The sequence below is a fragment of the Corvus hawaiiensis genome, chromosome 22 (genome assembly GCF_020740725.1).
Source record: "Corvus hawaiiensis isolate bCorHaw1 chromosome 22, bCorHaw1.pri.cur, whole genome shotgun sequence".
NCBI classification, from domain to species: Eukaryota; Metazoa; Chordata; class Aves; order Passeriformes; family Corvidae; genus Corvus; species Corvus hawaiiensis.
The window spans coordinates 3,528,009-3,545,792 of NC_063234.1; the positions used below are offsets into that span (position 1 = coordinate 3,528,009).

The window sequence follows — 17,784 nt, forward strand, 5'->3', positions numbered from 1 at the left end:
AATTCCAAGTCAGCTCTAGCAAGTCAGAGTCCTGCTAATAATTACACATCGTTTTCTGTTGGGTTTTGTCTTTCTGTGGCATCTCTGGGGGTTTTTTTTGCTGTTGGTGCTAAATATCTGCTGTCAGCCTTTACCTGCCTGGGAAAACAGGGATGGATGGTTTTATGGTTAAAGTTGCTGCTGAATCCTGGCTAGGGAGGGACTTTGTTCTGGTTTTAACTGTGAATAAACAGATTTAATAGAGCTGGAGATGCCTGCTGCGGTGAGAGCATCCCCAGGTGGGTGGCTGTGGGGAGCTGAGCCTTCCAGGAGTGGGGTGAATCCCTCTGTGCTTCCATCTGGGATCTTTAATTTGCCCGTAGCCAATACTTTTTGCCCCCATTTTCCTTCTCTACCTGTCCTAGAGCACAGGTTATCTCTTGGCTCTTCCAAAGAACACAGAAAACCCAGAGCTGTGTGAGCATCCCAGGAGTGTTTTCAAAGTGAAAATGGTTTTTTGGGGTTTTTTTTCTTTTTTTTTTTTGGTCACTGATAAAGACTCGTAAACAGCTGGTTTGCAGAATTTCGCCAGAGGAAATTTCTGATTTCCTTCTGGTCTGAACTGGAAGAAGATGTGGTAAAAGGTTTCAGTTTGTTTTTCCAGAGCTTTCTCAGGTTGGGGGGTGAAAGAGAGACTTAAAATATTATTCTGTGTGTGAACGTTGGACAGAAGAACGAGGATACTGCAGATAGCGCTGGGTGATTGCTGCTGTGTTCCTCGGTGCTTTTGAGCTGTGAAATAACTTTGATAGAGACCATCAGCGAAGAGTGCGAGCGTGTGAACCTGGTCTTTAATTAGAGGTGTTGGCCACAGAGGGCTGAGCTGGCCCAGGAGCTCCCCTGGCTCTGGAACTGGTCCTGCAGCACCCTGAGACCAGCTGATCACCCCGCTTATTGCATTTTCAAAGGGTCCTGCTCGATGGCAGCAGAGGGATGAGGGAGGGCTGGGTGCAGAGACCCCATTGCTGGGCTTTGGGCCCTAGGGGCGCATTCTATTTGTGGAGGGCAGTGAGTGTGTGTGAGAACAGCAGCTCAGCTTCTCAGGCTCTCATAGCACCTCTCTTTCTCTCGTTTTGATCTGTCAGATTTCACACCCCCAGCTTGGGTTTTAATGCCCACGCAGATAAACCACAGAGTTTCAGGTGATTTCGAGCTACGGCAGAACCTCCTCCTGAGGCAGAGCTGGCGAGCAGGACCCTGCAAAATGAATTTGAGCTGAATTCTGGGCTTTCCCCCAGCTCTCTGCCCAGGGCAGGGGGTTGGAACGAAATGGTCCTTAAGGTCCCTTCCATCCTAGGCCATTCAGTGTCTCTAAGTGTCCTCCCAAGCAATCCTAGAAGATGAAAGAGAACATCTGTAAGATACAGCTGTTAATTCAAAATCTTATCTGTGTGTCCTGGATTTGCCATCTTGTGTTCCCAGGGCCACTGAACATCACCACTTGCTGCTGTAGGAATTAATGGCACTGGGAGGTTTGTGCTCCTCAAGCCACTACAAGCTGTGCCCAAACTCTTCAGAGGCTTCAGACCAGCTGAGCATCAATGATTCATCTCATTTGGTTTTCCAAACAGTTTCCCTGGGAGCTGCAGTCACTTGGTGTCTGGGTGTGTCCCCACTCAAGGGGCTGGCTTGGCTGGGCTACTCAATTTGGGGTCAGTAAGGCTGAGAGAAGCACTTTAATCTCACCAGCTTTAGGCAGCCTCGGTGTTCCCAGAGCTCCCTGAGATAAATCAGAAGTTATTGATACTTTAGCTTGATTAAACTCAGCACTGCTTCAGCCACGTTAAGAACAGGTTTTTATTGTTGGGGTTTTTTTTCCTCAGAAGTCCAAACAACACAGATTTGTCTTCCTGTGCCATCAATGCCCCACCTCAGACCTTTGGTGCTGCCAGGAGGTGACCAAGGGTGTCTAGAAAGTGCCAGGGTCTAGTTAGGGATGAGAGAATGACCCTGAGTGTTCCCAGGCAGGGGATGAAGAAACTGAGCACAGCCAGGCTGTGTCTCCTTCCAGTTCTGTCCCAAACACGTTCTGGGAGAAAATGCAGCATTTCAGTGACTCCCAGCACCACATTCTGAATAGGAAGAAAGAAGCCCAGTACTAAAGGTGGGATTTTCCCTCATCCCTTTGTCAGACAAGGAGCTGCAGAAGGAAGGGTTGGTGGTGGGGATGAGACCAGGAAATATCTGCTGGGACCAGTGCAGGGAGCTGGGAGCTTCTCTGGTGGTGCTGGCAGGTCCTGGTCCTCACAGGAGTTCAGAGCCGGGAGCCAGAGTCTGAACTGGACCTGTCCCCTGAGGTTTCTCAGCTCAGCCTTAGGCTCAACTTGTTGCTGTCATTGCGGGGCTTTAATTTTTCCTCTCCTTTGTTTTCCCACCTTTTTCTTTTTTCTGTGTCTTGAAATAGATGGGAAAGTATTATCACGTCCCACGAGATTCTGAGAGAATTAATTGCTGGTAAAAGCATGTTAAGAGCTTTTGATGACTGAAGTAATTTGCACTGACACAGGGGCTGGTCGGGATAGAGGGAAATCTGAATCTAAGGAAAAAAAGGAGTTTCTGGTGCAGGGAGGCCCACTTAGGAGCAGAGCAGAGCCTTGCTATGCTGGGACTCAAAGGGCTTTTCCTTGGTTTTGGCGTGTCCTGTGTCATTTTTTAAATGTGCTTTTTTGAGTGAATTACAAACTGGGTCATCCCAAAGGTTGTTCTGGAATGCTGAGCATCTCCTCTCGTTCCTTCACCAAACTCTTAAGAGAGGAAAAGTCTCTTCCTGGCAAACCAGCAACTTTCTTTGGACTGCCACCCCTTAATTAACCCTTTTCCCCCCTCACACCTGGACTTTTAAGTATCTGAGGGGTTTTATTTTGAAGGATTCCTCTTTTGCACAGCAGCCAAGTCGTATCTCACCTTCAGCCACACAGACGTGGCCGCTGCATTTCCCAGGCTGTACTCAGATAAATGAAAGTAGTGCACTTGGTAGAGAGCTCTTTAAAACAGAACCTCACAGCTCTGTGGAGAGTGACCTGGCTTGAAAGCTCGTTGGAAGGTTTGCAGTTAAAAACAATCCTGCAGAAAAGGATGAAAAGATGATGTGAAGATGGAGCAGTCGAGGACGTTGTCATTAAAATCAGTGCAGTTTGGAGGAGTTCCCTGCTTTGATTACTTGAGCTGTGTTTTCCAGAATAGTCCTGAACCTTTTGCTCATGGATCACTCTCTGTGTCTTTGGAGGTTCTGCCAGCCAGGACCTTCAGATAACAGCTGAGAGCCGATGTTATTCTTGTCATAGGTCTTTTTATTAACTATAGAAATCACCCACCTTTCTCTTTTCTCTTTCATGTTTGGAGTTCAGCCCTGCAAACCCTTTTCCTCCCTTTCTCCCCTCTGTGGCTGCCATCTGGCCCCAGCTGACCCCTCTCCTGTCCCGTTCTCCCGCAGATTCCCGATGCCCTGGGCACTGAGAAGTTCTGTGGCGACGGCGGCCAGGGCGGGGCCGGGAACTGGCTGAAGTACATCCGAGTGTCGTGCTCCTGCGACGAGCAGAACCTGGCAGTGTGCCACATCAACGAGCAGGTAACCGCCCTGCAGGGCTGCCGGGCTCCCCTCGCACCCGGGGGGCTTGGGCAGGGGCTGCTGGGCAGTGGCAGCATCCAGGGGAGGGATGGATCAGCCCTGGGATGGGCTCAGACTTCCAGATTTATGGTGCTGTCCTTGACTCAGGATCCAGTCCCTGACTGGTGATCCAGTCCCTGACTGGTGATCCAGTCCCTGACTGGTGATCCTGTCCCTGACTGGTGATCCAGTCCCTGACTGGTGATCCTGTCCCTGACTCAGGATCCAGTCCCTGACTCAGGATCCTGTCCCAAACTCAGGATCCTGTCCCAAACTCAGGATCCTGTCCCTGACTCAGGATCCTGTCCCTGACTTGTGATCCAGTCCCTGATTCAGGATCCAGTCCCTGACTCAGGATCCTGTCCCTGATTTGGGATCCAGTCCCTGACTGGTGATCCTGTCCCTGATTCGGGATCCAGTCCCTGACTCAGGATCCTGTCCCTGATTTGTGATCCAGTCCCTGACTCAAGATCCAGTCCCTGACTCAAGATCCTGTCCCAAACTCAGGATCCAGTCCCTGACTGATGATCCAGTCCCTGATTCCTCTGGTGGTGGAGAAAATCATGTGAAACCCATCTTATGGCACCAAACCCCACTGGGACAGCTGGAAACCAGCCCTGGAAATGGGAAGCATGGAAATTGCAGGCAGAGAGGGTGGGGAGGGCGATCCCGGGGTGGAAATTCAGTTGTTGTCTGTTTTTAAGAGTGAGAGTGGGAGAGGGTTTGGGGTCTGCTGAGGAGAAAGTTGAAACCTGCCAGGCAGGTTAGAGCAGCGCTGGTAAAGCAGTCCCTGCGAGGGGGTTTATATGGAATTAATAGGATTTTGATGATGTTTGCAAAGTTCATTAAGGCTTAAACCCAAAACCAGATTGAAAATGAGCAATTCACACTGTGATCTTCGCAAACCTCCAATCGAGTACAACCCAAATAGATGTTACTGTTCAGACCGACCTTAAATGAGAAATATTGTCTTGCTCAGCAGACAGGAGGCAGATTTGGGGCTGTGAAGGGCTTTTTAGGGTGTTTCCAGCTGCTCTGGGCTTTCCTCAAACTCAGTGTATTCGTAATTCCCAAGTGGCCAAGGTGCCTTTTGGATACAAACCCCAGCAATGCAAGAGCATTTGAGCTCTCGGAGACTCAACATAAAATTTCTAGGCTGAAGATTGAAATTTTTCATCCTGGTCCTTGGAAAACTGTCCTTGGAAACACCAGACTGCCAAACCCCACAGCAAGAGTGGCACACAATGGTAAAGGCACTGCAGTTAGACAAGTTGCAGGGTACAAAATGTCTTCAGACTTTATTCCTTCTGGGTTGGCTGGTGTCACTGGGAGTTGTGTGCCAATAAAAGAGGGATGTTGCGCGTTCTTCCTGAGCCTGAGCAGCTGAAGCTGAGCTGGGCTCTCACATCTGGGTGTTTTCCTGGCCAGGGCCGCCCTGGGCTTTAAAAATCAATCCCCTCATTTTCCCGCTGGGATAAATTTAGAAAACTGAATTTGTGTTGACTTCCAGCTTTGTTTGCTGTGCACTGAGCCCCACAGGCTGCTCGTTTTAGGGGAGATTCTGCTGAGGGAACCCTGCAGGTCAGAGGGGAGGGATCCAAGCAGGGAGAGCTCCAAAGGGAGAGGTTCCCAAAGGGAGAGGTCTCAGGAGACATCCCAAACCCTTCCCAGAGTGAATCCCAAAGCCATTTCCAGAGTGATTAAGCAGTACTGGTTCCTACCTCCTGCTGTCTCCTGGCACTGCTAGGTTTAACTTCATTTATTTCACCAGAGGCCTCATTTTTCCCTACCCCAAAGCAGGAGGAAAGTTTGATCTTTCCCCTTCAGGCAGAAGGAAAAGGTTTGGGGTTGCTCATAAGCACCCACAGAAAAGAAAATCTTGTGCAATAAATGATTGCCCTCTAAATAACCAAGCAGCACTGTGGAGATAAGGGCCAGGACAAAATTTTCATCAAAATAATTTTCTTTTCAGGAAAAAAATGACCATTTTTAACATGGGGAGATGGTGCTTTGAGTGTATGTGTCCCCTTCTGTTCTTCTTTAATCCAGGAGCAGTCCCAGGAATGCACTGTGAATTTTCCTGGATTTTTAGTGAGGAAATTGGCAGCAAAATCTGCACCACTCCGTGATTTTTTTCCCCCACCCCTTAACAGATTGTAATGTATATAAAATGAATTTATTTCTCTGTTTAGAAGGTTAATTGAGACATTTCATTCACTGCTTTTCAAATATGAAGCCAATTTTCATATGTAGAATAAGATTAGCCAGTTTTCTTTATATTTATTCGTGCTGGAGAGGTATTTGAAAAGAAGATCCTTGATTGTTAGAGATAATTGTGGTTCTGAAGGAGGACTGGAAAAAAATGTGGATAAATGATATCTTTTACTAAAAGGGAAATGGTTTCTTTTTTCCTGTTGCTACTCCTGCCTTAAAAAGGAAAATACTTGAGGATTTCAGGAGTCTGAAATACTAAACAGAATCTATGTAATAACATATTTATAATATATAATAATTACATTAATGGCCATGGGCAATTCTATTAATGGCCATTAATATAATTATTATGTATTAATAATAATCAGGGTGACAGCTGCTGCTTTTAGTTGGGGCGCAGGTGTTGGGTGGGGGGAAAAAAAGGAGTAACAGGAGATAGAAAAAATCAGGCCTCTGCTTAATCAGCCAGTGTGAGGTGTGTGTGCAATGCAGAATTTTGGGTGTATTTTACACAGCTTCGGTAACTGCGGTCAGGATTCACACAGAGCCTTAAAAAGAGGAAATCAGAAGCAATGTGACTGAGTGGAAACAAAGGGGAGGCAATTCCAAAGGAGGAAAACACGGGAACAAAAGCAAAACGTGCAGCCCTGTCCTGGCTGGACATTCCCCAGGCTGAACTTTTCCGTGTCCAGAGCTGGACACACGGACAGCTCTGAGGGAGCAGGAGGGACAAATCCTCACTGGGCTGCCCCTGGAGTGAATTATTGGTGAGATAAGGACACAAAGAACCTTTTTTTCGGGCTGGTTTTGGGTTTTTGAGCTCGTCTGCTGCAGCTGATGTGTTTGAGGGTGGGTTTTTGATCTTTAGGTGAACACAGTAGCTGCTTTCTCCCCCTTTAATGCTCTTTTCCCCCTGAAGTACAAACGTGTGGGAGCTCAGATAAATCCCTGGAGCAGGGAAATGGGGCTGGTTCTTAGGAAGGGCCCTAATTAATGAGGTAATTCTGGGGTGGACTTTTCCCACTCACTGTGTTCCATCTCCATCCCTGGCCGTGACTCTGGGAATGGTTAAACCTCATCCCCAGGCTCTGTCTGCTCCAGAACTCTTTTCCTCAGTGGAAAGAGGAGGTGGTTCTGGGCTCTGAGTGAGAGCAGCCCCAGAGCGTGGTTGCTGTGGTTCTGCAGGGCCGATATTTCGGTGATTGCACCAAATTGTTCTGTTTTAGCAGCAAACGGAGACAGCCAGAGGCAGATTTCTGCTGCCACAAGTTCACATCAACAGTAGCTCCCTGCATCAACCCAGGCTGGAAAAGGATTCCTCTGGATGATTTCTACTTTCCTTTTTTTGTTTGTTTGTTTGTTTCTGTTGTTGGTTTGGGTTTTTTGTTTGTTTTTTGGGGTTTTTTTAACTTTCCTTTAATTTTTTCTTTCTTCAACACCCCATGCCCAGAATAATTCTGATAAAAATCAAGACAAGGAGTGTTCTCAGTACTACCAAACCCTACTGTTAACTATTTAGTGGAAAACAAAGCTGGTAATTTGGAGAGCTGCCCATGCTGTGGTGGCAAACACGAACTGATCAAGTGTGCAACTTCTCTGTAAACAAACAGAATTGATTTGTGAATGTAAATCTTTTGTTGCATTTGTAAATCTGAGCTTTTTCAGTGCACGGCAAATAAAAAAAAAAAGGCTTTGATGAGCCCAGACCATCAGTAGCACGGCTGAGAGGTGAAGTTAATTATTATAATGAAATGTTTGATGAAACTAATGTGACTCCAGCAATTTTTCCCTGATCATTAAAGGAGCCTGTCCTATATTTCTGGAGGGATGTTTTTAAATACAAGGAGCTGCTTTGTTCTGAGAACAACCAGGAGAGGAAAAGGAGTTAAAGGGTGAGACTGGGGCAGGGTCAGCCCTTGGCAGGGGAATTCTGAGGGATTTTTCCCCTGTAAAATTTGTGACTCTGAACTTGATGGACCTTTTAGACCATGGCTGATGTTTTAGACAGGTTTGGGTTGCCAGCTGCAAGAGAAATGTCTGTTAATAGCAATTCTATTTATTTTATTTTATTTTCGCTTGGCCCATCCCAAGCTCTGTTTTTCCAAGTCAGCCCCGAGCTCTGGGCTCACTCCTGGGCTTCCTTTAGGGGTTTTTTTCAGGCACTTTTCCCATTAACTTCAGTGCGGTTTGGTCCTGGGAAAAGCTTTTTTTGTAGAACAAGCAGGGAGGAGCACTGAAGTGCAAATGAGAAAGATAACGAGAGAAAGGAGCATTTTAGACGGCTTTTTATTTTGCAGTGGAACCCCCCAGGAATGACCTCCCCAGGCTGGGCGGAGCAGGGGTCTCTCAGAACTGTTCTCACCTGTGCACAGGTGTCCCGTGTCAGCCTCGTGCTGCTCAGGGCTTCCAGCTGAGGGGTTTGGAGCTGTGCAAGTCCAGGGAGATGCCCAGATCCTGCCCACGGCACCAGGTCCCTTTTGTGGACTCTCAGCTGGGTGCAGGATGAGGACAGGTGTGTCTGCACTGGGAGAACCGTTTGCAGTGGAAAACGGGGGTGGAATCACACCAAGGATTCCGGCAGGAGCAGGGACGGGTTTCTGGGCAGTTTGGGGTATTTTGCCAATGGCCAGCAATCGGATTTCATTTCCCATCCCAAGCCTTTGTGTTTGCGACCGTCCCTGCTTTGAAACTCTCAGTGAGAGATGCCCGGGCAGTGCCGGGTGCCGGTGCTCAGGCACCGACTTTTGGGTGAGTTCTCAGGGAGGCTGTGAGGAGGTGGCGGCTGTGCTGGGGCGGGGAGGGAGGGACGGAGGGAGGCAGCCGGGGACAGCAAACAGCCCGTGAGGACCGGGACGCACCGGAGCTCCCGAAAAGGGCTGAGCCGGGTGCTGAGGAAGGGATGTACCGGAGCTCCCGGTAAGGGCTGTACCGGCTGCTCCGTGAGGGCTGTACCCTGGTGAGAGCTGTGTGTCACAGCACTCGGTTAGGGCTGTACCGGAGCTCCCGGTAAGGGCTGTACCCCGGTACGGGCCGTGTCACAGCACGCGGGGACCGCGACACCCCGTTCATGGGGGCGGCTGTGACTCCGTCTGCCCCGGCCTTGGAGCTGCTGCAGAGACACGGCCCGGCTGCCCTCCTTCCCTTCCCTCCCCTCCCGTTCCCTCCTCTTCCCTTCCCTGCCCTCCCCGCCACCGGCCGGGCCGCCGGCACCGGAGGAGCGCAGCGGCCGCGGGACAGGAGCGAGCAGGTCAGGGGAACCCAGCCCGGCCCGGTTCGTCCCGACGGGCCCGGCCCGTCCCGTTCGCATCGCCCGGGACCGGCACCGAGGGACCGGCGGGGTCCCTGCGGCCTTGGCGGGGCCGGTGGCGGGCGGCGTCTGCCACCTGCTGGGGCGGGCGGGGGCCGCGCTCCCGGCCCCGATCCCCATCCCGGTCCCCATCCCGGTCCCCATCCCCATCCCAGTCCCGGCAGCTGCGGGAGGGACAACTTTTGCTCGGTGTGTCCCGGGGAGAGGTGGGAGCCCCGGTACGGCTGCGGGAGAGCCCTCGCCCGTCCCCGCCGGAGCGGGATCGGGAGGCGCCGGGCAGCGGCGGGGGCGGCGGAGCGCGTTAATTATCCCGCGGGATGGGGAACGGCTCCGCTCGTGGACCTGCGGGTGCTCCTGCCTGACCAGTGCGGTGACCGGGGCGGATCTCGGCCCGTCTTGGTGCTCGGTGTAACGCGGGGCGATTCGTCGGGATCTTCCCGAGCTCGGTGTGGAGGGAAGGTTCTGAGCGGTAACCGCGCTCCACGGTCCCCGCCGCACCGCGTGGTGGCTCTGGGGGCGATGTCCCGTGTCCCTACAGCTCTGGGAGGATGTCCCGTGTCCCTGCAGCTCTGGGAGGGATGTCCCCTGTCCCTGCAGCTCTGGGAGGATGTCCCGTGTCCCTGCAGCTCTGGGAGGGATGTCCCCTGTCCGTGCAGCTCTGGGAGGATGTCCCGTGTCCCTGCAGCTCTGGGAGGGATGTCCCCTGTCCCTGCAGCTCTGGGAGGATGTCCCGTGTCCCTGCAGCTCTGGGAGGGATGTCCCCTGTCCGTGCAGCTCTGGGAGGATGTCCCGTGTCCCTACAGCTCTGGGAGGGATGTCCCCTGTCCGTGCAGCTCTGGGAGGGATGTCCCCTGTCCGTGCAGCTCTGGGAGGATGTCCCGTGTCCCTACAGCTCTGGGAGGGATGTCCCCTGTCCGTGCAGCTCTGGGAGGATGTCCCGTGTCCCTACAGCTCTGGGAGGGATGTCCCCTGTCCGTGCAGCTCTGGGAGGATGTCCCGTGTCCCTGCAGCTTCTGGGGGAGGATGTCCCGTCCCTGCAGCTCTGGGGGCGTTGTCCCGTCCCTGCAGCTCTGGGGGCGTTGTCCCCTGTCCCTGAAGCTCTGGGAGGATGTCCCGTGTCCCTACAGCTCTGGGAGGGATGTCCCCTGTCCCTGCAGCCGCCTGTCCCTGGAATCTCATCCCTCTCCCTGTGATCACATCTCCCCGCAGCTGCAGCTCCGAGCGGACTTCGGAGTGGCAACTCCGGGACAGGGAGGACAAATTTGGGAGCATCCCGGGCAGCTGCTGCTCCCTCCGGGCCTGGGGCACGCATCTGCCAAGGCCTCGTGCTCCGTGCCAGGGAGGGAGGAAAAATGCATCGTGGTGACACAATTAATGCAAGCCAGGCAGGAATTTAGGAGCTGCGTGTCTTTCTGCCCCATAAACACAGGCTGGCAGAGATGGAGTGGCAGTGAATTTCAGGGATTGTTCTGGGTGAAATATGGTTTTTACCCTGAAAAAGAATTTTTTGGATTGCTATTAAATGCAGTGCTAAAACCTGGAAGTTAATAACTGTAATAACTGTTATCAGGTGGATTCTCAGGGTGTTGTGTTAGGACAGGGTCCAGTGTACTCCAAAAAGTAGGAAAACATATGGAAGACACTGAATCTCCTCAGCACAAGAGACACGGAGCCCTGGAGCAGGTCCAGGGGAGGGAATGAGGCCACTGGGGCCCACTCAGGTGTGACCCTGGTGTCACTGGCCCTGCTGCCCTGGTTTCTGTGAGGTTGGGGGGTAGAACAGTGATGATGAGGTGCGTGGGCTCTCCTTGTCTGAATCCTGTTTCTGTTTTGGGGCTTTCTCCTGGTGCAGTGACAAAGGTCCAGGAGGTGAACAGAGCTGTGCTGGGGACATTTTGGATGGTCCAGGGTCTGTGCTCAGACAGGAGCTCAGAATGTGGATAAACTGCTCACCTGGAGAGGTTCAGGTCTGTGGTTAGGGGTCAGGTCAAGGCTGATGGGGAGAATAATCAGCAAAATAACTCCGTGGAGATGTGATAATTCGGCTCTAATCATGAGGCCAATTTTGGCTCCAAGAGCAGAGCCTTAAACGTGGCAATTCCATCAATTTAATCCTCCCTTCCCTGTGACAAACACCCTGAGCTTTTAGGAGGAAGGGCAAACAACGGGGAGGTTTTGTGTAATTTTAGGGAGAGAGGCTGTTGCCCAAAATAATTTTTTTTTATTGTCCAAGCCCTGTGAAACTCTGACACCCAAAGAGTCAAATAAAAGCAGGAGAACAAGCTCCGAGCAGCAATTATCCTAAATCAAGGGACAGCCTCCCCTATTAGCCGGGAGAAATCTGAGTTATTGGTTACAATACAGAACTCAAGCCTCTGCATATTTAACGTGCCTCTCCATTTCTGTTCCTCATTCCCAGGTCTATTATAAAGTTATTAAAGAGATCGAGCCGGGAGAAGAGCTCCTGGTGTGCCTGAAGGAAGGAGGTTATTCCCTCGGGAACATGGCACCCAGCATGGAAGGTAAGGCCTCCACAGGAGCTTCTGCTCCTCTCTGCAGTGCCCCTGACAGTGCTGAGCCCCTCAGGCAGGGCAGAACTGGGGCAAAACCTGGGCCAGGACCTCCCCTTCTGTCGCTGTCTGGATTTTGTGCTCATTTCCACTCTTCCCCTGGTGGCAGCGGCTGTCTCAGTCCGTTATAGTGAGTTTTTATCAGCCTCAAGCAGATTCATTTCCTTCTCTTTGTGGGTTTGGATATGATCAGAGGAGCCTTTTCCACCCCCAGGATTGCCAGGTGCCTTTGGGTGTAATAAAAATGGCCAAAGCATCCCAAGGCTGGGAAAACACCGCTCTGCAGAGATTTAGGGAATCTGGAAAAGGGGGATGCAGACAGGGAGTAGAAGAGTCCTCACTAAAATTATTATTGCTGGAATAAAGACATCCTCATCACTGCCACAGCTGTGAGCAGGTAGCAGGACACACACACGGGGTGTTCTGGAAATCTGAGAGTGCTCCCAGCACTGATTTTCCTCCTTTAGGATGCTTTTTCCCATATTCATCCTATTCTCTGACACTACAGACACTGAGCAGGAAACTGATCTCTGAGGAAAACAAGGAAGGATGTGCCCAACATCATTATTCAGTGATTTATTTCTACAAATACAACCTCATTTACCAGGTGTTTTTAAACTATTAGTTGGAAATAACACTCCACAAAATTAATTTATGAATTTGGAGTTCTCTCTGGGCATCCCACAATACATTTCTTTTACCTGTACATGAATATAATTTCTGATTCGAATTTGCAGTGAAATCCTTTAAAAGGATATGAACAATTAGTTTCAAATATTTCTGGAAATAGTTGAGGATTTTTGCTGCTGGAATCTCATTTGCTGACGAGCTGGGGGTGCAGTGTGGTATTTACTCCCTCACTCATATCAAGTTTGGGATTATTTTTTCACTGCTCTCCCTCCCCAAAAAAAGTTAATTATTTCCTCAAGACCAACACTCAGAGATGAATAATTTCTGTACCTTTTTTTTTTTTGATGTCAAGGAGAAATCTGAATGAAAACTCACCGCTGTTCTGCGTTTCAGTTTCTAACAGGCTTTTATGTGAACAAGCAAAAAGTGCTCCTTGTTTTCCATCTCTGTCATTATGGAACATTTATCTGGATCTTCCTGGTAACGTCTAGTGCTTTTGCTGCATAATTGCTGTCAAATTATGCCAGGCCAACATTAAATATTTGACTCCTTAATACTTTTTACTTTCAGCGGGGCTATCTCCCTGCTGCCTCGCACCCCCAGCTCACTTCGGAATTAACGGGAGAGAAAATGCAAAATTGTTCCACACAAAGATAATTATCATAAAAATCTTTCCTCCCAACCCCAGCCAAACACAGCAGACCCCTTATCACTGCAGGAATTTTGAGTAGGGCACTTGAACTCCTTTGAGATTCGAGTCTGGTAGATTAGCATGTAGATGCCACATAATTGCGTTCCCCTTGGTTTCTCTGAAAGCTATTAGGCACTGATTTATTTTTCTGTTACATTCCTGCTTTGTCCTGAGTGTTGCTGATGGAACTTCAGATAGGCACATTTAACCACAGATCTGACAAACAGACACAGAGAACAGGCAGCAATTTCGGTGTAACTGGGGCTGTTCTTTTCTTTGCAGCCCCTTCTCCCTGTCACACTCTGCGGCAGTTACCTTGGTGAAGGGCAGTGTTTGCGTTCGTGATGCTTAAAGAGAGGAGAAAACTTCAACGAGAACTTGTTTTGAAGGGCGACCTTTTTATTTTTGGTACTTACAGGGGGGAAAAAAGGAACACTTGAACGAACCTGGAGTCTGCAGCGTGGGTGTCTGATTTAGGCACAAAATCGATGCCGGGTCTCAGTTCAGCCCTGAGCCTCCGTGGTGGTTGAGGTTTCGGTTTTGCAGGAGGCTGCCCTAAGCCTGCGGGTCGGGTCCTTCCCTGCAGGGTATTTATGGAGGAGTCTGGTCTGGGATCTGCTGGAGCTCAGAACTGGGAATGCCGGAAGAACGGGGGTTGGATATGGATTTGTTATCCTGGAATGGTTTGGGCTGGAAGGGAAGGATCGTCTCATTCCACCCCCTGCCATGGGCAGGGACACCTCCTACCATCCCAGGCTGCTCCAAGCCCCGTCCAACCTGGCCTTGGACACTGCCAGGGATGGGGCAGCCACACCTGCTCTCCACCTGAACAGTTTTTCCTCTCTTTAGCCTGCCTGAGCACCAAAACAGGATTTACAGCCAGTGGCAACATGAATACCACATGGCTACAAGGCTTTTAATCACATTTTTGTCAGCTCTCTAAGTCTCCATTCAATACAAATTTCTTTTTCCTAACTCAGATACTCTCAAGCACAGGAATTGCTTTTCCTATCCTCCATCTCTTCCACCTGTGGAAAAGCTGCTGTGTTTGATGTCCTCTTGTATCGTGCGTGATTTGGGTGAGGCCTGGCAAAGGACAAGGAGAACGAGAAGCAAAATGTCTTCTCCAAAATATTCTTGAGACTATTAACATATTTCACCTCTTTCCCTGCTCTGTAAGATCACAGCAAGGACAGAAACGTCTCGTTGTCATTGGTAAGAGCAGGCAGGGCTGTGCTGTGGGAGGGGAGGAAGATACCCAGCTTTAGTATGGAGGAAATTATTCTCCACAGCTGCTTTTCCAAACCCAGAGAGGATTTCTGCTTCCTAGAGGAGAGTTTGGGTGAAATAAGCTGCAATTAATCATGTAAATCTCAAACTGGAGCAGGAAGAATTCCACCTGGCGTTGTGGAAGGAATTTTGTTGAGTTTTCTCTGAAGTCAAAAGAAAGGGGGAAAAAAAACCCTGTTTCCTTCATTCCAAGTGTTTCCACGGCTGGGGATTTGCCAGGTGGAGCTTGAGGGATGCTGGGAATTTGGTAGGAGCCTGTTAAGAGGTGAAGGGACCTGGGGCTTCCATGCCTGGAGGATTTCAGTTGCTCCTCCAAAAATTCCTTCCCGGTTAAGCCACTGCTGCATTGACAGGAGAGCAAAGAGGGGAAACGTTGGCTCTGAGGTAGAGGAACACCTCACCAGAGCAGTTCCACATCTCCAGAGTTTGATGCTACACTTTTTCTTCCTTTCCTCTTTCCTCTTTCCTCTTTCCTCTTTCCTCCCTCTCCTCAAAAGTAGTTTGGGTTATTTTAATGGTAGGTGATGCACAGTCTCTCCATTCCACTCTTACTGGTGTCCTGATTTCCAGGTTTCCCTCCCCAGGGACATAAAACACATGAGATACACACTGGTCCTGGTCTACAAAATGCCAATAAAGAGAATTTCTGTGAGGAGCAGAGCAGGGCCCGACCCCCTCATGCTGAGGCTGCTGGCAGCAATTTCAGAATGCATGAACTCCCAAAACGAGCTGAAATGAGAACAGTTGGGTATTTTCTTCCCTTGGCTCTCCTTTTTTAATCAAAATCCCTTTGCTGACCTGCTGGATTTTATTTCTTTTTGCAGCCCTCTCTTGTGCAGCTCAGGAGATGCTCCTGCAGCCCTGTGGGTGCTGGGGGATTATCTGTGCCCGGTGTGGGTGGCTCTGGGAGCCCTGGGCAGGCTGCTGGGATGCCCAGCAAGGCTGTGCTGGCTGAGCTTTGGTGATACTTTCTTTTTCAGCTGGGTCTGATTTTTCCCATGTCAATACTTTCCGTGTAGGTGTGCAGAGCGTGCAGAGGGTTTCCTCTGCCCACATCGCTGCTGCTGCAGCCTCTGGGACCTTGCCTTGCTCAGTTTTAACCTCAGGTTTAAGCAGAGGAAGGGAGATAGGAGGTGAGTGCCCAGGTGGGAGCACGGTGGCGTCTGGGTGTGACACCGCCCGTGCTTCCACTCCTGCCACATTCAGAACAAAATTAACCCTGATTTATATAAAACACCGTTCCAGGCCTTAAAGCTCAGCTTAAGTGGTTGCAAAATTTGGCGTAAACAAGTGCAAGGGGGGACTTCAAAGCAAAGGTTTGCTCAGGGGTTGCAGATTTTGCCTGGAGAAGATGAGCATGGCCACATCCCACCCCAACATCTCCTCTCCCCAGAGCGGGGATGGATCAGCTCCATCACAGCACCGCCTTTGGGCGCAGCTCTCAGAATATTCCCACTCCCCCCTCGGAGCTGAGGCACTCACCACAGGCTGTTCCTTCTGGGAGTAAAGTCATCAGAAAAAGAGAAGCACACTGAACACGAAGCAGAGCGTGGAGGAAGAGGGTAGGGGAGGACAGGGAAACGCGGCTCCGGTGACTCAGTGGGGGCTGGAAAGCTTCTGTTGCAGGGTGGAGAAACCCAGAGCTATCCCGACTCCCTCGCAGAGCTTGTTCTCCTGGAAAATTTACAGCTTGGAGCTGATTGTTTGGCTTGGCACCATGGTCAGGATGCTGCCTTGTAAACTTAATAATAGCTGCCCTCTTTTTAATTTGTTTGACCTTGACTGCAGTAATTTATTATGTGCATTAGAACTTTTTTTTTTTTAAAAAAAAAAAGGAAAAAAAAGCAAAGAGCACAGCAACAAAGCCTTTGGCTCGCTGCTCTTCCCTCCATGGTGCTCTGGGCTGGGACTCCTTGGGCTGATGGAGCCCTGAGCTCCTGCAGTGGAAAATTAAGAGGCGAACATTAGACAGCAATTTCTTGGAAAGAAGCTTCTCCAGGTTTGTGCTGGGGCAGTTTGCTTTTCCCACTATCTGTGTTTATTCGAGTCTGGCTTGTTCCTTTTTCCCTGGCAGCCCCTTTTGAGGAAACACTCGTTCATAATTTCAAAACCCCTCCTTGCAGACGAGCGCAGCACTCCGCAATGAGCCCAGAATTTTGCGCATCTCCCACTCCCTGTGGGTCTCTCCATCCCAGCAGAGGCCAAGACACAAAGCAAACAAGATCTCCTCTGGTTGTGTGATCTGTTTTTTTTTCTCTTAATGCTCAAAGTGAAAGCAGCTGCTGGCACAGCCTCCCTTGGGTTCTCTCCCCTCTCACTTGCAAATTCACTCTTTGTTTGTTTGCTGGACTCGGGGAGCTTTGCCTCCTCTCTGGGCACAACAACCCAGGCTGGTTGGGTTTCCTGGGGCAGGGCTGACCATGGGCTGCTGTGTGTGTTGCAGAGGAGCCCTCGTTCCGCTGCGAGGACTGCGATGAGCTGTTCCAGTCCAAGCTGGACCTGCGGCGCCACAAGAAGTACGGCTGCAGCGCCGTGGGGGCCCTGTACGACAGCCTCAGTGACGAGATCAAGCAGGAAGGCCTTGGAGATGGACAGGTCCACGAGTGCAAGGACTGCGAGAGGATGTTCCCCAATAAATACAGGTACCCACAGACAGCCGGACCCTCCTCTGGCCTCCCCTCTCTGTCCCGGCCAAAGGGGGATGATGGGCGGCTGGGGAAGACTGTAGGGATCAACCTTTCCTTTCTCCATAGAAATGTTTCCTTCCTCCACAGGCTTTGGGAATGTTCCTTTTGGGATCAACCTTTCCTTCCTCCACAGGCTTTGGGAATGTTCCTTTTGGGATCAACCTTTCCTTCCTCCACAGAAACCTCTCCTTCCTCCATAGGCTTTGGGAATGCTCCTTTTGGGATCAACCTTTCCTCCCTCCACAGGCTTTGGGAATGTTTCTTTTGGGATCAACCTTTCCTTCCTCCATAGAAACCTCTCCTTCCTCCACAGGCTTTAGGAATGTTCTTTTTGGGATCAACATTTCCTTTCTCCAAAGAAACCTTTCCTTCCTCCATAGACACCTTTCCTCCCTCCACAGGCTTTGGGAATGTTCTTTTGGGGATCAACCTTTCCTTTCTCCATAGAAACCTTTCCTTTCCTTACAAGGTTTAGGAATGTTCCCTTTGGGACCCTTTGTAGCTGTTGGGCAGTGTTTTATTTCACTTCATGCTTTTCATTGCTCGTTGGTAGAAGCACCCCAGGGTTGTTGGTGGGAAGTTTAAGGGTCGTTTTCTGAGAGACCTGGGTGGGACCTTTTCACCATCTACTCTCCTGTGCTCTGCTTCTTAGGAAAAAAACACCAACATGAGTTCAGTAAAAATGTGCATGAAGTGTTCTTTTAAATTTAATTCTTGGATGTTTGAGATCAGTGGGTTTAAAGAGCTGT

General features: G+C 50.2%; 1 protein-coding gene across 4 annotated transcripts in view; it reads left to right on the forward strand.

The window, feature by feature from the left end:
- Positions 1–17,784, forward strand: part of PRDM16 (PR/SET domain 16) — a 290,989-nt gene that overhangs the window by 235,971 nt on the left and 37,234 nt on the right. For all 4 annotated transcript variants that reach the window (XM_048326313.1, XM_048326314.1, XM_048326315.1 and 1 more), the window contains 3 exons: positions 3,473–3,607; positions 11,587–11,689; positions 16,792–16,990. In XM_048326313.1, coding sequence (XP_048182270.1) covers positions 3,473–3,607; positions 11,587–11,689; positions 16,792–16,990 — 437 coding nt within the window. The remainder of the gene's footprint in view (positions 1–3,472; positions 3,608–11,586; positions 11,690–16,791; positions 16,991–17,784) is intronic.